General features: G+C 37.5%; 1 protein-coding gene across 1 annotated transcript in view; it reads right to left on the bottom strand.

The window, feature by feature from the left end:
- The window catches only part of SEMA5A (sema domain, seven thrombospondin repeats (type 1 and type 1-like), transmembrane domain (TM) and short cytoplasmic domain, (semaphorin) 5A), a 239,068-nt gene that overhangs the window by 50,888 nt on the left and 164,418 nt on the right, over window positions 1-23,762 (bottom strand). Inside the window, exon 14 of the mRNA XM_009883755.1 lies at window positions 21,864-22,011. Coding sequence (XP_009882057.1) covers window positions 21,864-22,011 — 148 coding nt within the window. The remainder of the gene's footprint in view (window positions 1-21,863; window positions 22,012-23,762) is intronic.

Below are 23,762 nucleotides of genomic sequence, written 5' to 3'. Positions count from 1 at the left end.
GGTCTGTGAGAAGTTACAACTTTGAAGCTATTGTTCCTTGAACTGTAGCTGATGTAGCCGAAACATTTCTAAAATTATGGAAGTGCTTTTTTAGACCTCATGACAAAGGAAAAAAGTTAATGTGATCACCCTGCGGGACGACAAAGAAAGTCTCTGATTTTACAAAATGGGAAGTTCACTACTTGTTTCCTTTGGAAGAATATGCAGCAGATGCATGAGGGTAATTTTCTGGTTTTTATACAAGGACTCTGTAAAGAATCAGTCCAAGGTGGCATGACTTTATCTTGCTCAGAGATGAGCAGACATTTCGTTCGTGGGAATGTTCCAAAGAGTGTTTAGGTAACACTTGAACACAAGATCTATAGTCATACAGCTGCTCACACGTCTCAAAGACACACAACATTACAGAAAATGCAAATTACTTTTGTAGGATTCAGTGACATTAAACCTCAAAAAAAGTCAAATCATTCAGTATTTCAAGTCAAATGAGAATAACATCCTCAAATACTTTACATTCATTCGTTCTATCAGTTTAGCCTCAGAGAACAATTCTTAACACAGGAGGAAGCTGAGATACAGGAACCACATCTCGTGCTATAATAGTACTAGATGTGATTATTACTCGCATCCTGAAGTTGCGTTTTATCTGAAAAGGCCCCCTGCTTCCTTTCTTCTTACTGATAGCAGGAAGGACAAGTGGATGCACAGATTGTATGCATTTTTAACAAAACAAAGCAATTCCTTGCTCGAGGGTCACATGGATTTACATGAATGCCAAATTCAGATTTCTTTGAGACGCTTTTAATGAGGTCTCATGTGTCCCTTTTATTCACTGAAGATTGTTAATTTAAGAAAAAATTATCATTTTAGGCACAGGAGTTTAAGAACAGAAATAAGAAGGAGAGCTGTGTGTTTTATATCTATTTTAATTGTGTTATAAACACAAGGATCTGGCTCAGTGGGACTTTTGATCGGAACACTAACATGTAATGTTAAGATTATGTAGTTTTATCAATAGAGTGTACCATCTTATTTCTGCAAAGGGAGAGCAAATGGGGGCTTGCCTGGAATCACAGATGATGATATGAATATATGACACTTGCATTTGATCAAGGGAGTTACCTACTAATCAGCAGTTAAGTAAGAATGGCCAGCCTTCCCCTATCAGGACAAAAACCACCAGAGATATCTATATTTGCCCATGGGATAAGACTACCAGCCAGCACTAAGAATGAGAAGCTCATGACATAAGTAATTTATTCCAACGGATGTGAAGTCTACTGCATGAATTCCAGAAACAGAGAACTTATTTCAAATCAAGGTCGCTATCACAATCCCTAGCAGAAATGGGATTTCTGAAATGTTGATGTGAATAGTAAGAGATTCAAATATTGAAAATCCAGTATGTATTGTTTTCTTTTCATGGGTAGGGCAAGTACCATTAAACCTTCTGAGGAGCCATTCTTGCATTTCAACATGGATGGTCCATCTGTAATCTAATCGTAACTAAGCCACTAACACGCTTCCTAGCTTTGTAGCTCAGTAAAGAGAAACTACTGTTTGTAACAGGGCACAGGCTTTGCATTAAGCTAACAAAACAGTCTTCAGGACCTGTTGGACTTTGCCTGTGCTTGTCTTGGTCTGCCTGAAGATTTGTTTTGCATGCAATAGCAATTATCTAATTACCAGATCTCCATTACCTACTTTGTTCTAACTTTTCGTTGGCTCTGTATAGTTGTGTGATGTAATGTCTATAGTGATATATATTCTGCAACTAATGGGTATTTGTAACATGTAGTTACTGTGGGTAGAATGACCTATTAGACCCCCTTAATAAAACACAGCACAGAGGATTATCAGAAGCTTTGAAAGAAGAGGCAGAGGACAATACCTAAGGCCCAGGGGCTATAAACATCTCACTGATGGCCAATTACTGGTCATCAAAGGAATGCAACCTCAGGAGCAAGGTAAGTCAAGTCATTCTTGTCAAGCCTTAGGGGTAGCAAAGAGAACAAAGAACAAGCATCCAATGTATGTAAAACACACTGCATAGTAAATTCAGACTCAATATGGGCTTGCAGACCAATGACTAACAAGCAAGGTGTAGAGCCTGTTAGCAAACAGAAAAATGATCTCAACCACATCCTAAAGTGAGAAGAGAGAAACCATCAACATCAATGTCATACTCCTTCTGGCAAAGGACTTGGAATACTGACCAGAGTCTGTACACCCACCCTCAGACTGAAACCATCAACCTTAACACAGTGAAAGGGGGGGACTCAAAAGTTTGTGTATTTATGTTAACTGCATATAATTGAAACAATTTGATTAGACTGTTGTAACTGTCATGACCATTAAGACTATAATTAGACCGAGTAAATTCTCGGCTTTGCCTGAATGGGGTATTCCTTTTTGCCTGTAACAGGGTTATAAGCGTAACAAACTGGTGGGAGTCCAAGCAATCTATTCTCTAACCTGACTGCAACAATTTTTTACATAATTTCTATAGTTACTATAACAATATTCTAAAAATAGAAAAACAAACAAGCAAACCCTGCTCTATGTCTACTACTAAGATTTCATGTTAGAAGGTGTTAGTAAAATGAGTGCTAGTAAAAAGTTCTTTTCGGTACTATTTTATATCAGAATTTTCTAGTTTCTTGTCCATAAATTTTTTAGCTTCCTCTCTCAAGACTTAGTATAACAGATGTCTTGCTGCAAAATTAACACTTTCCTCTAGTAACTGCTTTTGAATTTTGTTTCTTGATCCTTACATTGATAGTATCTAACACTTTTGAATTGCTCGGGATATCAGTTCTTCATCAACTACAAGTAACTTTAAAACTTGCAGCAGAAAGGTGTAAACGACCACGATGTCCCTCTGGTCTAATGTTTATGAGATTTTTTTTATTTTGTTTTTTCTCTAGGGCATTTTGTAACCTTTAATCCAGGGACAGAAGGGTTTAACAAGGCTGAAACAGCAGACGTTGACCTCACTTGCTTGAAAAAAAAGATTTGAAGAATGTCTCTAAGCAAAAACTAAGTTTAAAGCACTTTTTAATGGGCATGTTATCCTCCTTGATATCCAAATTTGACATTAGCATCAGGAATGCAAGGGCAAGAAGGTATTTTTCATATATATATTACGGCATGCATTTTTATTGGATACAGAATTAACTCTTAACATATGCCATACATCTTTGCAGTAACTTCATTTTTTCAGAGTTTTAGAGTGATTCACTCTTTTTGAAGGCGACCATAGTTACATATTTTTCAAATATAATAGGAAATACTTTACCAGCACCCTAACATTAATTATGATGAAAAACTCTGAGGGGGAGGGCAGGAGAAGGAAGAGACAAAATATTGACTCAAATGGGACCTCTCATAACATACTGTATGTTTAAGGGTATTTTTAAATTTGCATAGGCAACATTAATTCTGTTATTTCCATTGGATCAAGCACTGGAATGCTTGAGCTTGGAAATTCATAATTTTTATTTTTTTTTAAAATCGTGATTCTTTGCTGTTACTCCAATGAAGACTTTACCCTTATCAACAAAGTTATATTAAACTGATTTACCACCAGTTGCTTTGAATTCAGAACTATGATATTATACGAGAAAATGTGGAACAAAAATCCAGACACTGGTGGACAAAAAACTCTTCAAATCCTACACACTTAGGTGTCTTGGGTCAAAATATATACGGACAATTAAGTAAATCTATGCTTTTCTCAAAAGCATCCCAGATGCAAGAAACAACATTTATGTTGGTGGAAAAAAAAAAGAAAAAAGTTAAGCTTGAGGAAAAGTATGAATATTCCTATGTATAAAGAACCCAAACTGATAACAATACTGTTTAGTTCTCTGTTACTTGTATGTTCTCTACAGATGTACTTCTAGTGGTGAGTACCAGGAGGAAAAATGATTAGTAAGAAATGTAGAGGGACTTAGAATACAGAATGAAGAAATGCATTCTCTTTTCAATTTACAGAAAAAAAAAAAAAAAGCGACTATGGTGCATTTTTCTATTTATGGTTAAGAAAAGACTTTAAAGATGATTTTTGCACAATCTTAAATCTTAAGTCTGCAGAAAAGACGGAAAAAATGTTTAGTTCAGACACTTAAAGGTTTTGGAAAAACCAATAGTAAGGTAGTGACTATTATCCTGACCTATTGGAAGATTTTCTCTCTGCAATGAAACTGTCATCCATATCTAAGCCGTCCCTGTTATCATATGTTATCAGCAGAGATCTATGAATGACCTTGGGCTCCCTAGTTGTGATTATACTGTAAATATACTTATCTAAAACAGATGATGCAGATAGGACCGTAAAATGGAAATCTCTTTAGAATGGAGACCTAGGACAATAATGAAGAGAACTACTTTAAAGGATCAGATTTTGTTTCTAAATATTTGGATACTTTCATAAAGGTCTGGGAATTGTTGTAAGGTAGAGACTGACATTTTAAATTTTTGTTTTATTTATTTTATTTTTCTGCAGAACCTCCAGCCCCCATTTTCATACCATTTTCAGAAAAGAATCAAAACCAGATTTCTCATTCATAGCATGCCATTTCAGTGCTGGAGTGAAGAAAAGTGACAGAAAGGAACTCTCGTAAGCACCAAGTCAAGAGGAATATTGTAAATCATAAGGTAAGGAATGAGCGTGAGGCCTGAATGAGGCAGAGCTACTCCCTCACCTGCAGGCAGGCAGCCAGTGGCCCTTAGATTAGCAGAGGAGGGAGGGGAAGTTCTGCTCCAACACTTCTCAGCAGAAACCAATCCCATTAAAGGCTTACGCAGTCGCGAGTGAAAAATGGTTTCCCCCTTCTTCTTTTTTTTGCTGAAAAGGATGAAATTATTTACCTCATTTGTTATGTTGAGAACACCTAGCTTGTAATGATTTTTATAAACAAAAAAACTTTCCAGGAAGTTAAATTAAAAATTTTAGGTAGTGGGAAGAAGAGATCAGTAATAGAAGTCCTGGCACAATGCAGCTCTAGTTTCCTTAGTTCAAGACCTTGCTGTGATGATAACCAACTGTGAACTATGAAGCTATAGGATGTGCTAGTATAGGTAAAGCTGCATTCATCATACACTATCAGCCATTTCATTTGCGTCTGCCTTACTAATACATATTCTCCAGTTTTATTTGTAATTTTGAAGTAATTTCAAAAATCCTCCGAATTTAAAAAAATGTGTTGAGGATTCTTTCCTCTAAATCTAGAATATTTTAACATTAATTACAGTATGTTAAATCTTCAAATGTGCACTTTTCTGTCCCAGACACAGTTTTAAGGGTAAGAAAATGGAGACATCATAATTCAGAAAGTCAGGAAGATGCTGTTCCAGTACAACAGGCATTGCAGTTATTGCTCTTTGGTTCCTGATCTGAAAATAACAGCATTGTTATTAAACAAGCTATTTAAGGTAAAACTTTATGTTTCCCAATGCTGTCTTTTGTCTAATCTGCCTGTGTAACCTGGAATACTGCCAATATAATGATTCAAAGTCCTGTTAGGCAATGCTTTCAATTATACTTGGGACTGTACAGGACTTACAGTGACTGAGATGCAAATTTTATTGGCAGTAATTCATAGAAGTCATTCATGCTTTGCTGCTTTTGATGAACGAAAAAACCCCAAACTGATGCAAGGATTGGTACTATTCAAAATAAAATAAACGAGAACAATACTGTGAACTAAGCCACCAACTGAAACAAGTAATTCTTTCTCTAAATCACTCCTTTACAACAAAATGGCTTTAAGGAAACCTAGATGAATGTGCATTCTCCAAAGAAGAGCCTGACCCCAGCATGGATTATAGTGATACAGTGAAGTCAAAGCTAAAAAATCCTTTTAAACATTTTGCAATCAGTTTTGTAGCCTTCTCCTCCAGCAACCTTTATGTCGGGCAGACACTCAGACAAACCTAGATTAAGGTGCTCCCTAGAATGTAGGTGTCTGTTGTTCACTCCCAATATAGCTGTGCTCTTGATTCTCACAAAAAACTTACAATATGCTCAACTATCATATACATCTTGAGCATACACACATCTAAGAAATATGTATTTACAACCCAAAATACATCACAGATATACCTATATATATGGACACGTACCTTCTCTAACTTCAACACCAACTGAAAGTTGGACTCACAGAATGAGTCACAGAATCGCAGAACGGTCAGGGTTGGAAGGGACATCTGGAGATTATCTAGTCCAACCCACCCTGCCAGAGTAGGGTCACCTACAGCAGGTTGCACAGGACAGCGCCCAGGCGGGTTTTGAATGTCTCCAGAGCGGGAGACTCCACCACCTCTCTGGGCAGCCTGTTCCAGTGCTCTGTCACCCTCAAGTAAAGAAGTTCCTCCTCAAACTGGACTCCATTGTTAGATTTTAATTGGAAAGTTTTAGAGGTGGCCTTTAAAGGCCTATCTGCTTTTTGGAGGTTAAAAAAAAAGTCTTCTGACATAGTAAAAACTCTGTAGAGTTAAACTTTCAAGAGTTTTCTGTCACAGCATAACTGTACTGCTTCCTCATTTACCTTTCAAAACTCACATCCAGAAAAGCCCTGAAAACTACACAGCATTTGTACTGTACACTTAAAAATATACAGACATATGGTTTGTTAACTTTAATTAATGGAATCAAATAAGCATGCATCCATTTATGAAAAGCCTTTCTTTATGAACTTGTATAATCACTTCACCACTTAAAAAAACCAACAAACAAACCACAGAGCACTTAACATTTTTCCAAGGAAAATGTAGGGAAGGAATCAATTGGAACAGCTTTGTATTCAAAATCATCTGTGAAGCATCAAAGTTATGTTTGTTGGCATCTGTGCTCCAGCTGTGGGATTTGGAGCTTTTTATTTTTTTAATCACGTTCCTTATTCCAATGAGTAAGTACTTGATTTTGTGCATTTACAGAGTTGGAAAGTGAATTTACCAGGGACTGTTCATACTCCCACAGCCTTTAATAGTGTTTCACTAAAAGAACATGGCAACTTTAAAGCTTCACGGGACATCTATTTTACTGGATCTTGGTAAGTGATGATTTTACAGTATTAAAGTAAATTTGAAAAAAAAAAATCTTGGTTATACTCATTGAACTGTGTAGAGAGAAAAAGACACCTGAAAAGACAGTTAAACCAGCCAACAAACAAAAGCCTCCACCACCAAACTCATAAAGAAATTATATGATGGCAATGTTAACCAATTATTTGATTGTTGGGAATCCATTTATAAGCAAGTCCTTATCTTTATTTAAAAGCAGTCAGAATGACAGAAAATCTGAGACTGACCCAGGTGGCCCTGAAATCAAAGATGACTAAACTGACTTCAGTGCCTTTCAGACAAGACCCCACTTTAGCAGTGACCATCAAGCACTAAAACCAGTTTGTGGGTCAGTTTGTGACTCCGTATGAAATATAACATGATTTTGAAAAGCTACAGAAACCAAATGGTTTATTTTCTCCATGACTTTCAAAGATCATGGATTCTGAGTCCTCTTATTTGACTTCTTGTACCATCATAAGCTTATGAGGTGCAAGTGTGGGGGAGGGGGTGTTTTGGGGTTTTTAAGTGTAATATAGCTATTGCCTAGTTTGGCAGTTCCCAAAAGGTCCCCACAGGAGCTCACCTTCTGCCCTTGACTAAGCAGACTAGGTTCCTGGTTTAGGTACCCAAGGTTAAGAAATATGAATACAATGACAAAAGGGACTGTATTTTGACCAACTATTTTTTTCCAGAGAAACATAAAAGAATTTTCTTTGCTGCTTTCTGCTCTCTTGAGAGGTGACTCCACTCAAGAGAAAAGTCTTAAGGGACTACTCCCTGACCTCTTCCCTGCAGTACAAATGAACAAGACAGACAGCTGAGTTCAGTACAACTATTGATGAGGGACCCGAACCAGGAACATGAACCAGCAGAATGCTACAGGAGGGAAGCTCATCATGGACACTGTGTTAGAGGCAGAGAGCAAACGCTTGCTGTCAGTGAAAAAATCTGAGGAAGGGCAAAAAGAAATCAGCAGAACTAAACAGTAGGGAGAGGAAAGCACGAAGCCACTCTTCAAAAAGCTGAAGTCACGTACAAACGAAAAATGAATGGAAAGAATCATGAAATCTGGCATATTAAATGTAAAAACATAACAAGAGAGGCCAGAAAAGAATTCGAGAAGGAACTTTGAAAGGTATAAAAGCTAAAACTCAATCATATTTCAAGCACATCAGGGACAGAAAGATTGCTACAGAGTCTATAGGCCCATTATGTTATGAAGGCATACAAGGGGCCTAGAAATGACAAGAGCACAGCAGGCTGTGTTCGCTGAAGATGTTATGGAACAAACAGACAAAATGAACAAAAAATGTCACCAAAGAATATAACTAAGGAAACAGAAATAGTTAAAGTGGTAGTAGGGCACACAGCTTCTTACTTAAAATTACCTTCCTACCTGAGGCCTGGAAGACGGTAAATGTGAAACCATTTTAAAAATACTTCAGGAAGTTCATGGGAACTATAAAGCAATAAGCATGACATCTGAATCGGGAAACTCAAGGGAAATCAATGCATGAAATTAGTGGACACATGAACAAATACGATCTACTGGAGAACAAAATTATATACTCTGCTTTTTTATAAAAGGAAGCCACAGACCTATCACGGTTACTGAAGAAGTCAACAAACATATGGATACAGGAGGTAAGTTGATACAGTTTACTTCGAATTCAAGAAGACATTTCACAATGTCTTTCAAAGTTTCTTAAGGAAACTTGCAGCCACAAGCTACGAGAAGAGCTATTATCCTTTTGCAGATAATTAACTGCTTAAAAGATGGGAAACAGAAGAGAGGAGTAAATGGTTAGTTTTCACAATGGAAGGTGTCCAACATGGTCTGTGCTGAGACCTGTGTGTTTGAATATATTCAACAGCACGGGAAGTACTGTAGTATCTTAAGTGCCATCTACTTTCAGGAAAACACTCTGAAGAGGGTATTGGAGAGGAAAAGGGAAAGCAGAAGTCTATAAATAAGAAAGTACACACTGTATCAAGCTGGTATAGCAGGCAGTATGCAGTTCTAAGAACTAAACTCATCAATAAATTTCCCCCAAATAATAAAGGACGCCTACCTTGTCAAAGGCAAAAGATTAATAGTCCATCTTCATCTCTATTTGTCTGACTATTTTAGGGAAAGCCCTTCTGTGACTTTAGCAAAGACAAATACTTTTTTTTACATCTTGCACTCTCATGCTTTAAATTTTTCTTTCTTCTCCACATTTCACCCTACCTACCTTTTACAACACAGGAAATTCTGCTCACATATATTATTCTTCCTATGAAGTTTAAGGCAACATAATTTAGTTTTTATTGACATTTTGAGACTATCATGGAAAGTCAGATTTGACTTTATAGTTAAGGCATCTCATACTGTTACACTTCAGTTTTACTTAGAAAACTAACCAGTCAATGAAATGCCAATCATTCTGAAAACAAAATAAAGAAGTGAAAACATTTCCCTAACTAAAGACACCATTTTTTGTGCATGGTGTTTTGAGAATGCAAGAGACTGCATTCTTTACTTTTTTCAGAATGACATTTATATGGCCCCCAGCAAGGTTTTTGATGCATTAATTCCTATAATCCATCATTTGCTTTTTTTCTTGCATTCTGTGTAATGGATCATTTTTATACTTCATACCAAATTGCTCATACTAGATTTCACTATATGTCTAATATTCCTTTTAGTCCTTTGTTTCAGAAGAAGATTATATGCACTGATATTACTTCTTTTTCTAAGGACTTTAAAACCCCTTAAATAAAATATTCATGCTGCCAAGCTATCTAACACAAATGCTTCAATATGTGAATGGGGATTTTGGATCAGCTTTTCAATAGGGTTAGGACACATAAGTTAACTATTTTTAATAGGGAAGTTAGTGAATCTGCACAGACAATTATGTGCTTCTATATGAAAGCATATAATATAATTCCAGTTTTGTGAGCAACTGCCTGAAAATTTTTGAAACTTCTGACTGAATCTCTTTTCATGTTTTAAATAGAGTGAACATACTTCATTTCAGATTAAAGCAGGATTATAGGCCTTAGTTTTCTAGGTAGAGTAACAGCCAGATACACTCTCTGAACTTCTGCTGGCTGATGTCATTCAAGGATCTGAAAAGACTTAGCTAAGTCACGCAACACTGAGGATGTGGGTCTGATGAGCAACTCTCATGTTTTTCATAGAGCTTGTGTTGACTGGGATGGGGACAGAACAAACTCAGCTGCGGGAAATGAAATTTTTGCTAGTAAGAGGTACATCTGCAGTAGTATGACATTACCAGAACAGTAAATTGACAGAGCCACACTATCCAAGCTCCCGCGTTGCAGATCTGAGCCATATACGATGTCCTCACAAGCACTGACATGCAAAAGGGCTTTTATAAGGAATGTGGGAATCGGCCACTACCTTCATAAGTAACCTTCATGTACTAAAAACGGGGTTGCTTGTGAGCAATCACACAGAAGAGTCTCGTGTTGAGCACCGTGCAGATGTTGGCTATATAATGTTCTTGTATCTGACCTAGTGCCCGGCAATCCAGCCTGTGTAATGGGCAAGGTAGCTGTAGTGCCATAGGATCTAAGGAGAGATTTAAACTTCCTTTTCCTCTCTAGTCCACAAAGGGAACGAGAGGTTCACAAACTCTCTCTGACACAGGCTGCTTCTCCTCAACACTTGGGCAGCCTCCTAGCCGGCACGCTGTGGAAGAAGCGCCCAGCCACCCGCACAGCAGGATGAGCTGCACAAAGAGCCGCCAATGAGAGTACCCCGAGCTAGGGACCATGAAGGCATTTAGCATCTCCTAGCATTGCCTTATTCTGCAGAAATGTTCACAACTTGGAGATTAATATGTCAAGCTGTAATTTGCAAGTTTTCTCATGTATCCTAGAGGGAATCAACAGGGTTTCATCAATTTGTACCAGCTGAGGACCCGGTCAACTCCTCTTAATTTCAAAGAACAGTAAATTGCTAACACTGTTAGCATGTCAATTCTACTGCTTCTTTTCCACTTTTCCTTCTGGAGATTGATTCAATGCCCAAAGAGACCAAAGTGAGTCTGTCCTTCCTCTGAATCAGATATCTGAAAGATAAAGGTATAGCCTACAGCTGCTTCTTTCCATCTAGAGCCTCTCTGACAAAGCAAAGCCAGAACTGCATTTTGGGGCTGACCAATTTCTGAACCACTCCCAGTCTGGATAGGGGCTTCACCAGTTTCAAACAAAAGACAAATCAAGTCCTTTACCTCCACAGAGTAGTAAATGTCTCACTGATCTCTCACAGCAGAAACTGTTATAAGTAACAAAGATAGAGATTTTCATAATGCAAACCGAGAGGCATAATTTTATGACTTCAAATTCATTCACCTTTCTGATGTTTCAGATGATGCAATAAGTACTGTTGCACGAGAAAAACTCCATTCTGGAATCTGAAGGATTAACAATTTTACTTTCAGCTGTATTTCTCTGGCAGAGAAGAAATATGTTACGTGATGCTGCTTTCAAGTACCATAAGGGGTCCTGATAGGGGGACTGTGAAACTGCATCCTGCCCTTCAAGCTGCAAGGACAAATCACTGTGTATGCTCGTAAACGAGCTCAGTGTTTGCAAGATCTTATATTCTCAGACATGAAGAGTACAATCCCATCTGCTGGAGTATTCAGGCCTAAATATTATTATTTCAGAATGCTGCAACAGACTGAGTCTGAAGACAACCTGAAGACACAAAATAAGTTATAAATAAACACAACGATAATGTATGTTTGCCTTTTCTAAGGCTTGGGAACTTGTTTGTTCAAGATGAATGTCAGAGGTTTTGAAAAATTTAATGCTTTTTATTTGGTGGCTGTAGTATTACTGTAGAAGCCTTCTAAGCCAACAACTGAACGTGGAAGGGATGAGGGAATCAACCCAGGAGGAAAAAACAGGTAGTTTTAATAACTCCATCAATAAATATTCCATATTTTTTTTAAATAATGCCCCAATCTGATATAACCTGGGTAAGAATAGGGCTGCCTGACACTATTTTCAATGAAAAGCAAAATCTTACCACAGCCTAATAAATTAAAAATTACTATAATGCTCTGAGACTAAGGGAAAACAAAAGCAGGCAGATAAATATCATTAATTTGGATGGAGTTCCATTTAATTGCACTCGGATGGCTAAAGACTGCTGCCAATTAGCTCAGCTAACAAATCAATCTTGCACTCTTCAACAGTTGCCGCAGTAGTGAAGCTATAATGGCAACAGCGCGTGTTACTTATTCAGGCTTTATCCATCCCTCAATTTACTGAGGTCGAAGAGAAGAACACTGAAACAAAACTCTGCTTCATGTTAACCATCAGATCTACATGTGAGCACACTTTTTGGTATAAAATGTGTAAACACAATTACTGTATTTGCCTGTAGCATTTTAACTACAGGTGGCTAAACCCAAAATGGACAAAATAAATCGGGGGACAGTTTGTTGTAAGATGATTCAACACTCACATAGAGGAACATTGGAAATGCTATTCTAGATCAGACATGCTGTCCCTGGTTATTGTCAAAGGACAGCACAGAAATAAGTGGAATGCCCAAAGCACAGCTCTCAATCTGACTGTTAATATTCAGAAGAAGATTTAAAACTTTAAACATGTGATTTACTATGCTACTTAAAGTGTAAAAAATGTAAAAGCCTCAAAAATTTCTTGCAACAAGTTACATCATTTAACAATGCCCTGGAGAGAAATTATTTCCCTTAATTGGCTTCATATTTCCTTAAAATTCAGTATATTACAATACAGAGCGCACAGAAATCCCAGTGTTCCCTCTCTAAACCTATCATTAATTTATATATTAGTCCTTCATACACTAGGACCCTGCTTACTCTGATTTATCAGAATCCCAAACTTCTGTCTTTCTCTGGGTCATTTTCCAGGGTTCAGCTCACTTCCACCACTTGCAATATCCTTTAAGAACAGTAAGCATGGCTACAGAACAATTTTACATAACAGCTCTATCATGTTTCTGAGGTCATTTTCAATGCCATGCTTCACACACCTTCTTTTCCCCATTTTGATTGCAATTGCACAATGACTTAAGGTTGTTACCAAACTACCTACAATGAAATTAAGGTTTTTGCATACGTACAAAGACATATCTTTGTAACAGAAGAGACTTTGAAAATTTGTAGATGAAATCACAATGAGCTTCCATGACTTCAGTCATTGATCCAATGGTGTCAGATAAATTCAGCTTCAAAATAAGCTTAACTTTGAAGATAACAGCAGTGGTGGAGAAATCACATTACTTGCAATACGTGAAACAAAAAAGTGTGATTTCAGCTAGCTTCAGTCCAGTCTGTTACAGTCATCCCTTCTGAGATTAGTTTATATGAATCCCTAGACTTTTTTTTTTTTTTTTTGTCTCTACTGGAAATACCTTGCTGAAGCATCCTAAATGCTAAAACTGAATCTACATTTTTCACTGCTGCACAATTTTTCTGGCTTAGAGCTAGTATCATAAACAACTTACCCACTAGGGTCATTCTTCTATCTTCTTCCTCACTGTGCTTCAAGGTGAGAGCAGGAGTTTCTGTTAATTTTATGTTAAATTCATGACTTTGCAATTATGATACAACTCATTTAACTTACATTACTTTGGTCCTCAAAGACATCAATTGCCTCCTATATGACATGCAAATCAACCTTTGTATTGATGATGCCCCACAACTTCAGGTCACCAGGAAACGTAACACAAATTTGTCTACCAAAATTACTAAGAACCCTAATAAGTAAGATCTATCTAAAGTCATTCCGTTAGGAAATCTAGAGTAATGTCCCAATAATCTGATGTTCCCCCTTCCAGGACAATCCACGGGTATTGTCCTGTTAGCTTTATCCACCTTTTAACTCCTACATGTTCTTGCTAGTATATTGCTTTAATGATGACCCTTTTTTGTAACACTGCATCCCAAATTTAATACCATGTACTTTGAAGCTGCTCCATTTTGATTGTCAGAAACCACCATTATCTTCTTGAAGAACAACGCCAGAAAGGTATGAAGTAGTCTACATTGGTAATATTTTAAGGGATTGCACTCCACTTTCCATTTACATCTGAATTATTTTTCACCCTAAAGTTGTTCAGCATTTTGAAAATCAGAGATCAGGTGAAACAGCCCATCCCTACCTGCATTACTTTTTTACTTTCCTTGAATTTGGATATGAGGCTTGCTACCTTTTTTTTTTCATTTGAAAAAACAAAACAAAACAACATATTAAATACAGCTCCAGTACTCCAGGACAGAGATTACTTCGTTCTTCCTTCCAAATTAGTGGTCCATATAAGTCTATTACATTTATTGTTTATAAATCGGTGTATTTCTATAGTGTGGTAATTACTATAACCAACTATCATACTTTGAGTTTTAGTCAGGTGCTTTCAGGGGTCAAGAGGGATTATTTGGCATATGTGAAATTGTCTACATAGTTTTTATCTTATTCCTTACCTTCTTTTTGGCACCTGAGACCGGTTGCAACTGAAGATGGGATCCTTACTGGGCTGAGCCAGGACTCTGAGACAGTACAGAAAATAATAGGTGGGCTACTAGGCACCTATCTGGTGTACCCTACTCTCACGGTTACCAGATGGAGGACAGGAAAAAACTTCCTCCCAGAACAGATTGGTAGAACCACTGAATGTTACATCTGTTTTTTCTTTTTTTGGCTTAAATTCCCCCCAAATGCATTTCAATTGCCACAAAATTACCCATTCCCTGAGTCTGCTGAAATCTCTCTGTAATTTTTTTTTATAGTTCTCCCTTTTTATGTCAGTTCTGATTTCACAGAAATACTACTTATTTATCAAACAAACCTACACTACACATACTAAATAAGTCAATCCATAAGCACTGGAACTAATTAAGCCTAATTTCCTATAAGTTTATATTTCAAGTCTTTTAATTTTTTTCCTTCTCTTGTTTCCCATTCCCATATCTCCTGCCAGTAGGACTTAGCAGTCCTACTGCTAAAAATTAAAGAACACACAGTTGCTAGTCACCAGCTGAACGTGTGCTAACATGTACGCTCATTGACCAGCACCTGATGCCACTTGGACCAAATAAAGGACTCAGATGCAACTCTGTCTCTCAAGGTGGGAACTAATTTAGTTTTTTGTCCTCTATTGGGCCACTGTTTTTCATGCAACTTGTTGCAATTCCATGTTGTCATCTAAGACTGCCCTCCAATCAAACACAGCTGTAATGGGGGAGTGGGTTCCTTGTTTATGGGCAGAAGGGTAAGAATACCTCGCAGACTACAATATGATCCTGTAAGACTTACTACTTGATGAAACTAAGCTAAAACCATGCCACCTAGTCTTTGTTTTGATTTATAGTGTACACTGACAAAGTTATGGGTTACTTTCCAGAGATAACTGAATATTCTAGGTTCACAGCAATGAAAAAATCTCAGGCTGGGTGAAGCACGAGTCCCGAGGAAATATCCTTCAGCTTCAGTATCACTCATTACTTCATTCCAAAATTACTGCAGCACAAAACATCAGCACCCAACATCCTCTCTTCCTAAATATTTTTCCTTTTTCATTTGTATTCAAAAACCAGCTGAGTCAAAGGGAAGTAGAAAATCATGTCTCACAATACTGAACCCTTCAGCCCAATGCTGTGCCTGTTGGGTACAGAATGAAGGAGGTTTCAGATACTTCTGCCTTCTGTGGTTATCAGACACAGTACTGATCACAGTTCAAACACAGAGCCTCACATAGCCAGGTGTAAGGTAGTATGTCCAAGTAACAATAACAAAGACTACATCTACAGCATGGGAGCTGCTGAAAACTGCGATAAATAGCAACCGCTGTGACAGGACACACTCTGGTGAACTTGGTGTTTTAGAAAACAGTGTGGCAAGCTCTGGATGTGGCAAACTGGGGCTCCTATCTCTGATCAATATCACTCCCTAAGTGGTTGAAGGCACTTGGCTGTCACCTGACCTCGAGGGACACATTGGCCATTTCCTACATTTGCTTCCTATGTGTTTTTTTGTTTTTTTTTTTAATAAAATTTGGACTACTGAATCAAACATGCATCTGTATCACAGGTACACATACGTCCAAGGCAAAGCTCTTGAATGTGAAAATACTCACGTTGGAGAACACTTCTAACTACATTTGAAAGAGATTTCAAATCAAGTGGCATTGGTCCACAAAAGAAGTTATCGTACATGACTTGGAAGTGTCTGAAAGAGCTTGGTATAGGAATCCCAGAACAGGACTGCAGTCAGTGTCAATTGTCACAAGTTGAACTGAATTGCTTGAAGTGGAACAGTGACAGTTTTCCAGCAGCTGAAGATTTATTTCTTAGCTTTAAATAATTTTTAAAATTACATGCTTCTCAAAAAATGGATGTTTCACACTGTTCTGTTTTAACAGAACAGTGTGAAAGTTTCTTAAACTTTCTGTTTAAGAAAGCAAACAACTTGCAGTTTAGCCTCTATTTCAGAATTAAATAAATCAAACAGCAAAATGATCACTGGACGTGTAGCTAAAGACTACCTTAAACACCTGACATTTGGATATATATGCACATCAGTTCAAACAGTTTATATTTCTTGTTCACCTTGACTATGCATGGCAAGTTGATAACTTACTTTACTGACAAAGTTGAGCACCACATGTACCATTAATTACTATGTGTTAGCATTTTCTGAAACTATTTCTTGTGATTTTCTTTTTTTTTTTTTACCCTCTTTAATTACTTGGCATTGCTTATAATTGCAATAGCACATGTAATATCAAAAGACAGGCTCTACTTTGTTAAACTTTTAAAACATACAAACCCCAGCTCCCAGCTAATATTCAACAGAGCTTACATTATAGACAGAAAAAAAGGATTGGAAAATGAAATGAGAGTGAAGTAGGCAAATGTCATATAAATAAAGTACAATTTTTTGTACAGCCCGCTTGTAAGAATATGTTTTCTGGTTTTGCAATAGATGATATATTATTTTACTTTTCTTTAACTCAAAGAAGTCAAGTGAAAACTTAAAAAAGAACCATAAAAAAGCATAATAAAAATCTTCTTTTCTGGTCCCTTTTCTCTAGACTAGGCATTTGGACTTTATTTTGTGAGATGGTAAGTATTTTAAAGGCAGACTCTGTCCTTTCTGATGGACAAAGTACTTCTGAAAACATTCCATCTTCAAATTCCCTTTAAAAACTTAATGAAATAAAACTTATCTGACATTTGCTTTTCCAAGACATTTTCTTTTCATCTTGTGTCATAATGGAAACTTTAGAATAGAGATAGTTTTTCTTCCCAAAGTTTTGTGTTCAGCATGCTTCCGGAATATTGAAATAATAATCATAAAACAGATGAATGCACCACTAGCAACTATTTCTAAGAAACAAACAAAATTCCTCCCTTTTTTTTTTTTTATTCCACAGCAAAACCCAACATGCTTTGTTTTGGCGTACGGAAAGTATATGCATTTTACCAGTCTCCCATTACAAAAACTAAAGTTAATGCATATGTTAGCATGACTGAAATGAGAACACAGTCAAATATACGTAAAGTATGTCACCCAACCTGAGCCTCAAACTACATTTCTTGTTCTAGCAATAATTCTTAAAAAAAGTTATTTTTTATTACTGGCCTGAGGCAAATTCAGCTGAGATTATGTTTCTCAGGGGAGAAGAAGCATTTTCTGAAGCAAATGAACAACTTATCTGAGTACGCTGTAAAATCTGAAGATATTTGTCCTCTGAGTCATATTAGCACAGTCCACAGAATTCCACAGTTCCTTCTCTAGCTAAAGTATCACCTGAATACATAAGAGTAATACGTGTTTTGTGATCCACTTAAGCTTTCCATTACCAGGTTTTAGCTGCTCTTAAATTTGGCTGTGATGGTCCTATCTCTTATAAGACAATTTCAAGCATTCTTTACTCACTTTGATTAACATAAGACCTTGACAGGTCCTTATGGTTCCAGATTTTCATTTCGAGCTTCATCTTTTTGACCTTTAGGAGTCTCTGTGGTCTAATTCTCCTACGTCACAACGATTTATGGTTTTCTATATTCAGTGTAAATGCTTTCAGTCTTAAGTCTCTGGCCATCCATTTTCATGTATTGCGTGCACTTCAGCAAGAGATGCATCTTTAAAATATCATCATGTTTTTCTCTCTTTAGAATATTTATGTGCCTCAAAAGAATTATTATTATTATCATTTTACAAGATGCTAAGTTTGCAATAATTGCGGTGAACTCTCTACTGAGTCCTGATAAAAAATATCAACTGCCTTGGTTGCTTTCTGCTCTAAGACAGATAAAGCGAAGGAACCAACTAATGGGAAACATGCAAAAAGCGAAACAGGCAGTAGCCACCTGCTGTGATAGTACAGACTAAGAGCAATACAACCAAACTAAAAGGAAGGAAAAATGCTCCGTAAAAATTATGTGATATAAATCATTAGATGGACACAGACAACAGCAATGAATATTGTAAAAGCTGCAAAATAAGAACAGCTAAACAGATTAGGATTGGCTATACTGCAGCCTCACAGCCTGGTTACTGACTGGAAAACAGAAGAGGTAGGTTCTCCTACGATGTAATATCTGCTCCCCTGATACTGCTGGCAAACAAGCTGTAAGACTTCCTGTCTTAAGTCTTATAAAACCAGTTGCTGTTTTTCTTCCACAACCCCCCATTGAAAAACGGTACTAAAAACAAAGAATCAGCAGAGTTGAAAGGGGTCTCAAGACAGCATTTAGTCCACCCTACAACTCTGATGCATCAAAAATTTCTTTTCAAGATGAAATACAGCCTAACTTACATATTTTCTTCTTAAATGATATGTTCTCCAGTCCTCTATCTACATGTTTTTCTTTCCCACTTTTTACGGACACAAACCTTGACTTTACAGACCACAGACTGAACTATACAGTTGCAGAAGACCTATGGCAACTCATGCCATTCAACCATTGTGAAAGTTTCCCAGAGCTCATCCTCACTGAAGGTAAATAAGAAACCCGGAGAGTCTCCTTTTAGATTAAAGCTATCATCTAATGATTGAAAGAGACAACTGGGCATTTTAAATCCTTGAGTCTATTCTCAGCTATGCCTTTAATTCATTTGGTGAAAGTTTGGCTCAGAACATCTTTTACTACAGATCTGATGTCCAGCAGACAGGGTAGATTACTACCACTTTCATTGCAACTTTTCCCAGGACTATTTAGCTTTCCAAGTGCTCTGAGATACTCAGAACAAAAGGTTTAAAAAACAAATTAATTTCAGTAAATATCTTTCACCACCCGAGTTTAGTATCACTACAACCAGTAAAGATCGGAAATTAGTCATAATAAGGCACAATAATTTCTCCTTTATTCACTATAGTAAAAATCCATAATTCTAACTGTTTTGAAGGACACATACCTACAACAGTAACAAAAATTTGGTCAAAGCAGAGGAATCCCTGATGAATAAACGAGTTTTGATATTCCTGCTCTTCATTCATTAGGATTTTATTAATATAAATATTTGATCCATTCAACAATTACAGGAAGGAATAAAAGTATTTCAGATTACTCCTTCCTACATTAACGAAACAAACTCAGAAGAAATGAAGTACTTTCTTCTCCAGGTATGTTTATTGACAAGGTCCTATTATGGCTGCAAAATTTTTGACTCATGACAGGCAACTTCCAAGTCCAAATTCACTGAAACTTAAACAGAACACAGACTTCACACCAGAGTCCTTTGTTTTGCAAGAACACCAGGGTTTATAGAGGATTTCTACATTAGCTTGGTTTCCATTGGCGCCTAAGTACTAGCAAGACAACTATGTGCTCCAATGCTAAACGGTTTTTTGAAACCATCCATGCAATAATTTTCTAATTAATAATAATAAAAAAAAAACCAAACAACAAAACATTTCCATAGCTGAACTGGTTACTATTTTGCGACACAGTAGAGACAACGTGCTAAGACTGGCAATAAATTACAAACCCCAGTAACACTAATCTCAACTCAGTTATAATTAAGGAATTTTTACATTAAAGGTTTCTTACTTCCCCCATTGAGCTTCCCGAGAAAATGCGAGCTACGTATTTTTCATTTTAGACCACGGAAAGATTCTGTGCAAAACAAAATACTGCTTTCTTTCACAAACATTAGTATGGGGTTAACAGGGATGAACCAGACAGAAAACCTTTAGATTGTGCTCTTTTCTATGCTAGTCAGGGAGGCTTAACAACAGATCTAGACTATAGGTCTGCTTTTTTGTGTACATCAGGACGAGACAAATTTTTTGAGAACTTGGTATACTTCTAAGTTATAAGGTTACTTCTTAAGGTTCAACTGAAAGACAAGAACAAACCTGTGGGTACTTTCAATCTACTGAAAATACAATTCTACCACCAGGACAAATGTTAAAAAGAGAACAAATCCTGGGAAAATGCACAAAACCTTAAAATGAGAAAAAGGTAATAAATGGTCCTTTCTTTAGTATTGAATTACTGCCAGTCTAACACATAGACCACAGATGATGACAAACCTCAGAATTAAGCTTACTCTCTGAAATGAAGGCATATAAAAATTCGTTTCATATATATATATTAAAAAAAAATATGTATTTTTCTTCTACATGTTTAATATTCTGGAAGAAAATTGAGTGCATGTTTCTTAGTGTGCAACATGAATCCTGGCCGTTAAGCACAACATGGCTAAACCCAAACTCTCATTTTTCCTTTGAGCTGTGTTCATAGTTGGTCAATGGGGAGATCATTCACCAACAGAATCTGTCTTCTGCAGTTATGGACACTTCAAATTTTCACCCATGTTATGCTTTCTACATAACAGCCTCTGCAGTGACAATCCACCACTAGAATTCAAATTATTATGAAACAGCACTCCAAAGTTCATCTTCTGATACTCACCTACACTTGCTAAGACATTGCTTCAGCTTCTCATTGTCCTGCAAAAATATCCTTTCCTCTGACTTTGACAGTGTTATCCATTCAGGAATACTCACACCAAGCTTATCTTCCCAGTGTACTGCAGTGAATGATCCAACCTGCTCCCTACATCTCCGCTATGTTTTTCTCCTTCACCCATACAACTATGCATCATCTCATTCACCTTCAAGAAAGCAATGTCCCATTTTGATGTTCCCAGCACACGAAACCTACAACCTATATTTGTTCAGCTATAAGAAAGAGCCCCTAGATGCTTTCCCATACGTTTCTGTTCATAAATGGCATGTCCATAAAGCACTTCTATTCATTCAAAATTGTCCCACTGTAGTTTCAAAGCCTGACAGCTGCTAGGCTGCTGCCATGCTAAGATGACTATTGCTATTCAAGCTTAATTCACCACTTCCTGGTGGTTCCATGTATTCACTTATTGGCTCCTTATGCATTTAGATTTTAAACTTAGCTTTTTCTGTGCTGTACAGGACCCGATACACTGGACTCCTGGGCTAATAGCAAGAGTTCCTATGTATTCTGGTGATAAAAATAAAAAGTACCATAAATCCACCAAGGACACATCCACACCTGCACCAAACTTGCCTCAGGAAGCTCATATTCTGGATGATATTGTGAAAAAGCTGAAATATTTCTATTTCTGACTGATAAACTGTGTGAATTTCAGCACACATGAGCAACACAGAGACAAACACACTCTGGGGACTCATGTTAGGGGTAGAGCACACAGACATACACAGATGCCTCATGGACATAGGGTCATCCATGGCATTTGGCCATAGATATTCGCTGAAGCGAAAGCTGAGAATTACTCACCACACTGCAGCCAGGACAGTCAGGACCATTTTCACATGTCCTACGCCGTGCCTGGATCCCTCCTCCGCACTGAGCAGTGCAGCGCTCCCACGGACCCCAGCCTGTCCAAAACACATGAGGGGGGCACAACAAATGCTCATTGCAGTACCTGTAAGAAGAGGCAAACAAGGAGGAAAAGAATATATTTAGTACCAAGACAACACCTCCCCCAAAAGCCCCTCATTTGCATTATTCAGATATACCTTTGTCCAAGGAAATATTTTTTTACAAAAGGCCTCTCTCTATTCACAAAGCACTGAACTAACAGTTGTCACACTGCACAGAGTGTTTAAACATTTGAGGGTTTTTCTAGGCCGTAATTGCGTGGGTGAAGCATTTGTTTGCTTTGTTCAGTGCCTTAATACAATTCATGCGATACAACCATGCTATTGTACTGCGAGCACGTAAGCAGGGTTGACAACTACTTTATTAAAAACAGTTGTGGCTACACATCTAGGGCAGAAGCGAGTCAACCAAATGGAAGGCAACGCTTTATCAGTCTCCTGCTAAGCACTGATTAGGATCCATCTCTCTCCTCTTCAGAGAGCTAAACTTGCCTTTTGCTTTCTACAGTGTCTCCACTTTTATGGGTAAAATAAAAGCTAAAACATTGATTCTAGGCATAAAGAACTGCACTATTTTACTAATGTTATTACTTTATCTTTTAAAGGGTGTTTTTAGCTATTATAATCTTTGAAGGATTTCCCAGTGGGCTGCAAACTGATTCAGAGGCCTACGAGGTTCTTGAGGGAAGCAGGAATATTTTACCACTGAGCCTTCATTATTGTAACAAGACATTCAGATATGTGGGAGGGTCCCAACTTTTAGTGAGTTTTTTCATTTTTAAAAAAAACAACCCTAAGATTCCTGATTTTTTGAGCATGCCATCCAATAACTGTAGCCATAGCACATGCTGCTTAGTACATGGACCTCTACACAGGTCCAAAGGATTTGGGCCACCAGCAAGTGTGACTGGGGCTCTTAAAGAGACCAAGCTGTTATTTCAGATAAAGCAAAGCTATGACATATTCAGAAAACAGATGACCCTGAAGGAGTGCTCTAATATTTTATGGATGTGGCGGGGTGGCTCTTGTCCCAACTACTGACTGTCCTGAACAAACAAATCAATCCGTTACAATATTTCCTCATACTTTACACTAGCTATCCAAAATCCACTGTCTTCTTGCTCTTCTAACAAGTTTTCACCACTTTGCACTCTCCTGCAATGAAAACTGACTCTAATACTTCAGTAATTCATTTTCTACAAAAAGAAAAATGACAGTATAAACTGTTGTCATTTTCAACAAGAATAACCATAACCACATTTTTTTTTTTTCCAGAAAGCCCCAAGATCCTCAAGCTCTAATTCTTCACTACCAAGGAAATTGCACGTTCAGTATTGCGTGGGAAAAAAAAATCACAGAATCACAAAATGGTCAGGGTTGGAAGGGACCTTTGGAGATCATCTAGTCCAACCCCCCTTCCAGAGCAGGGTCACCTACAGCAGGTTGCACAGGACGGCATCCAGGTGGGTTTTCAATGTCTCCAGAGTTGGAGACTCCACAACCTCTCTGGGCAGCCTGTTCCAGTGCTCCACTACCCCCAAAGTAAAGAAGTTCCTTCTCGTGTTAAAATGGAACTTCCTATGTTCAAGGTTGTGCCCATTACCTCTTGTCCTATCACTCGGCACCACTGAAAAAAGACTGTTCCCATGCCCCTGGAACCCTCCTTTTAAGTATTTGTAAGCATTAATAAGATCCCCCCTCAGTCTTCTTTTCTCTAGACTAAGGAGACCCAAGTCCCTCAGTCTTTCCTCATAAGAAAGATGCTCCAGTCCCCTAATCATCTTCGTAGCCCTTT

Source organism: Charadrius vociferus, unplaced genomic scaffold (genome assembly GCF_000708025.1).
Source record: "Charadrius vociferus isolate BGI_N301 unplaced genomic scaffold, ASM70802v2 scaffold103, whole genome shotgun sequence".
Classification (NCBI taxonomy): Eukaryota; Metazoa; Chordata; class Aves; order Charadriiformes; family Charadriidae; genus Charadrius; species Charadrius vociferus.
Note: the sequence above shows the minus strand (reverse complement) of the source record. Positions and strands in the feature narration are given on the sequence as shown.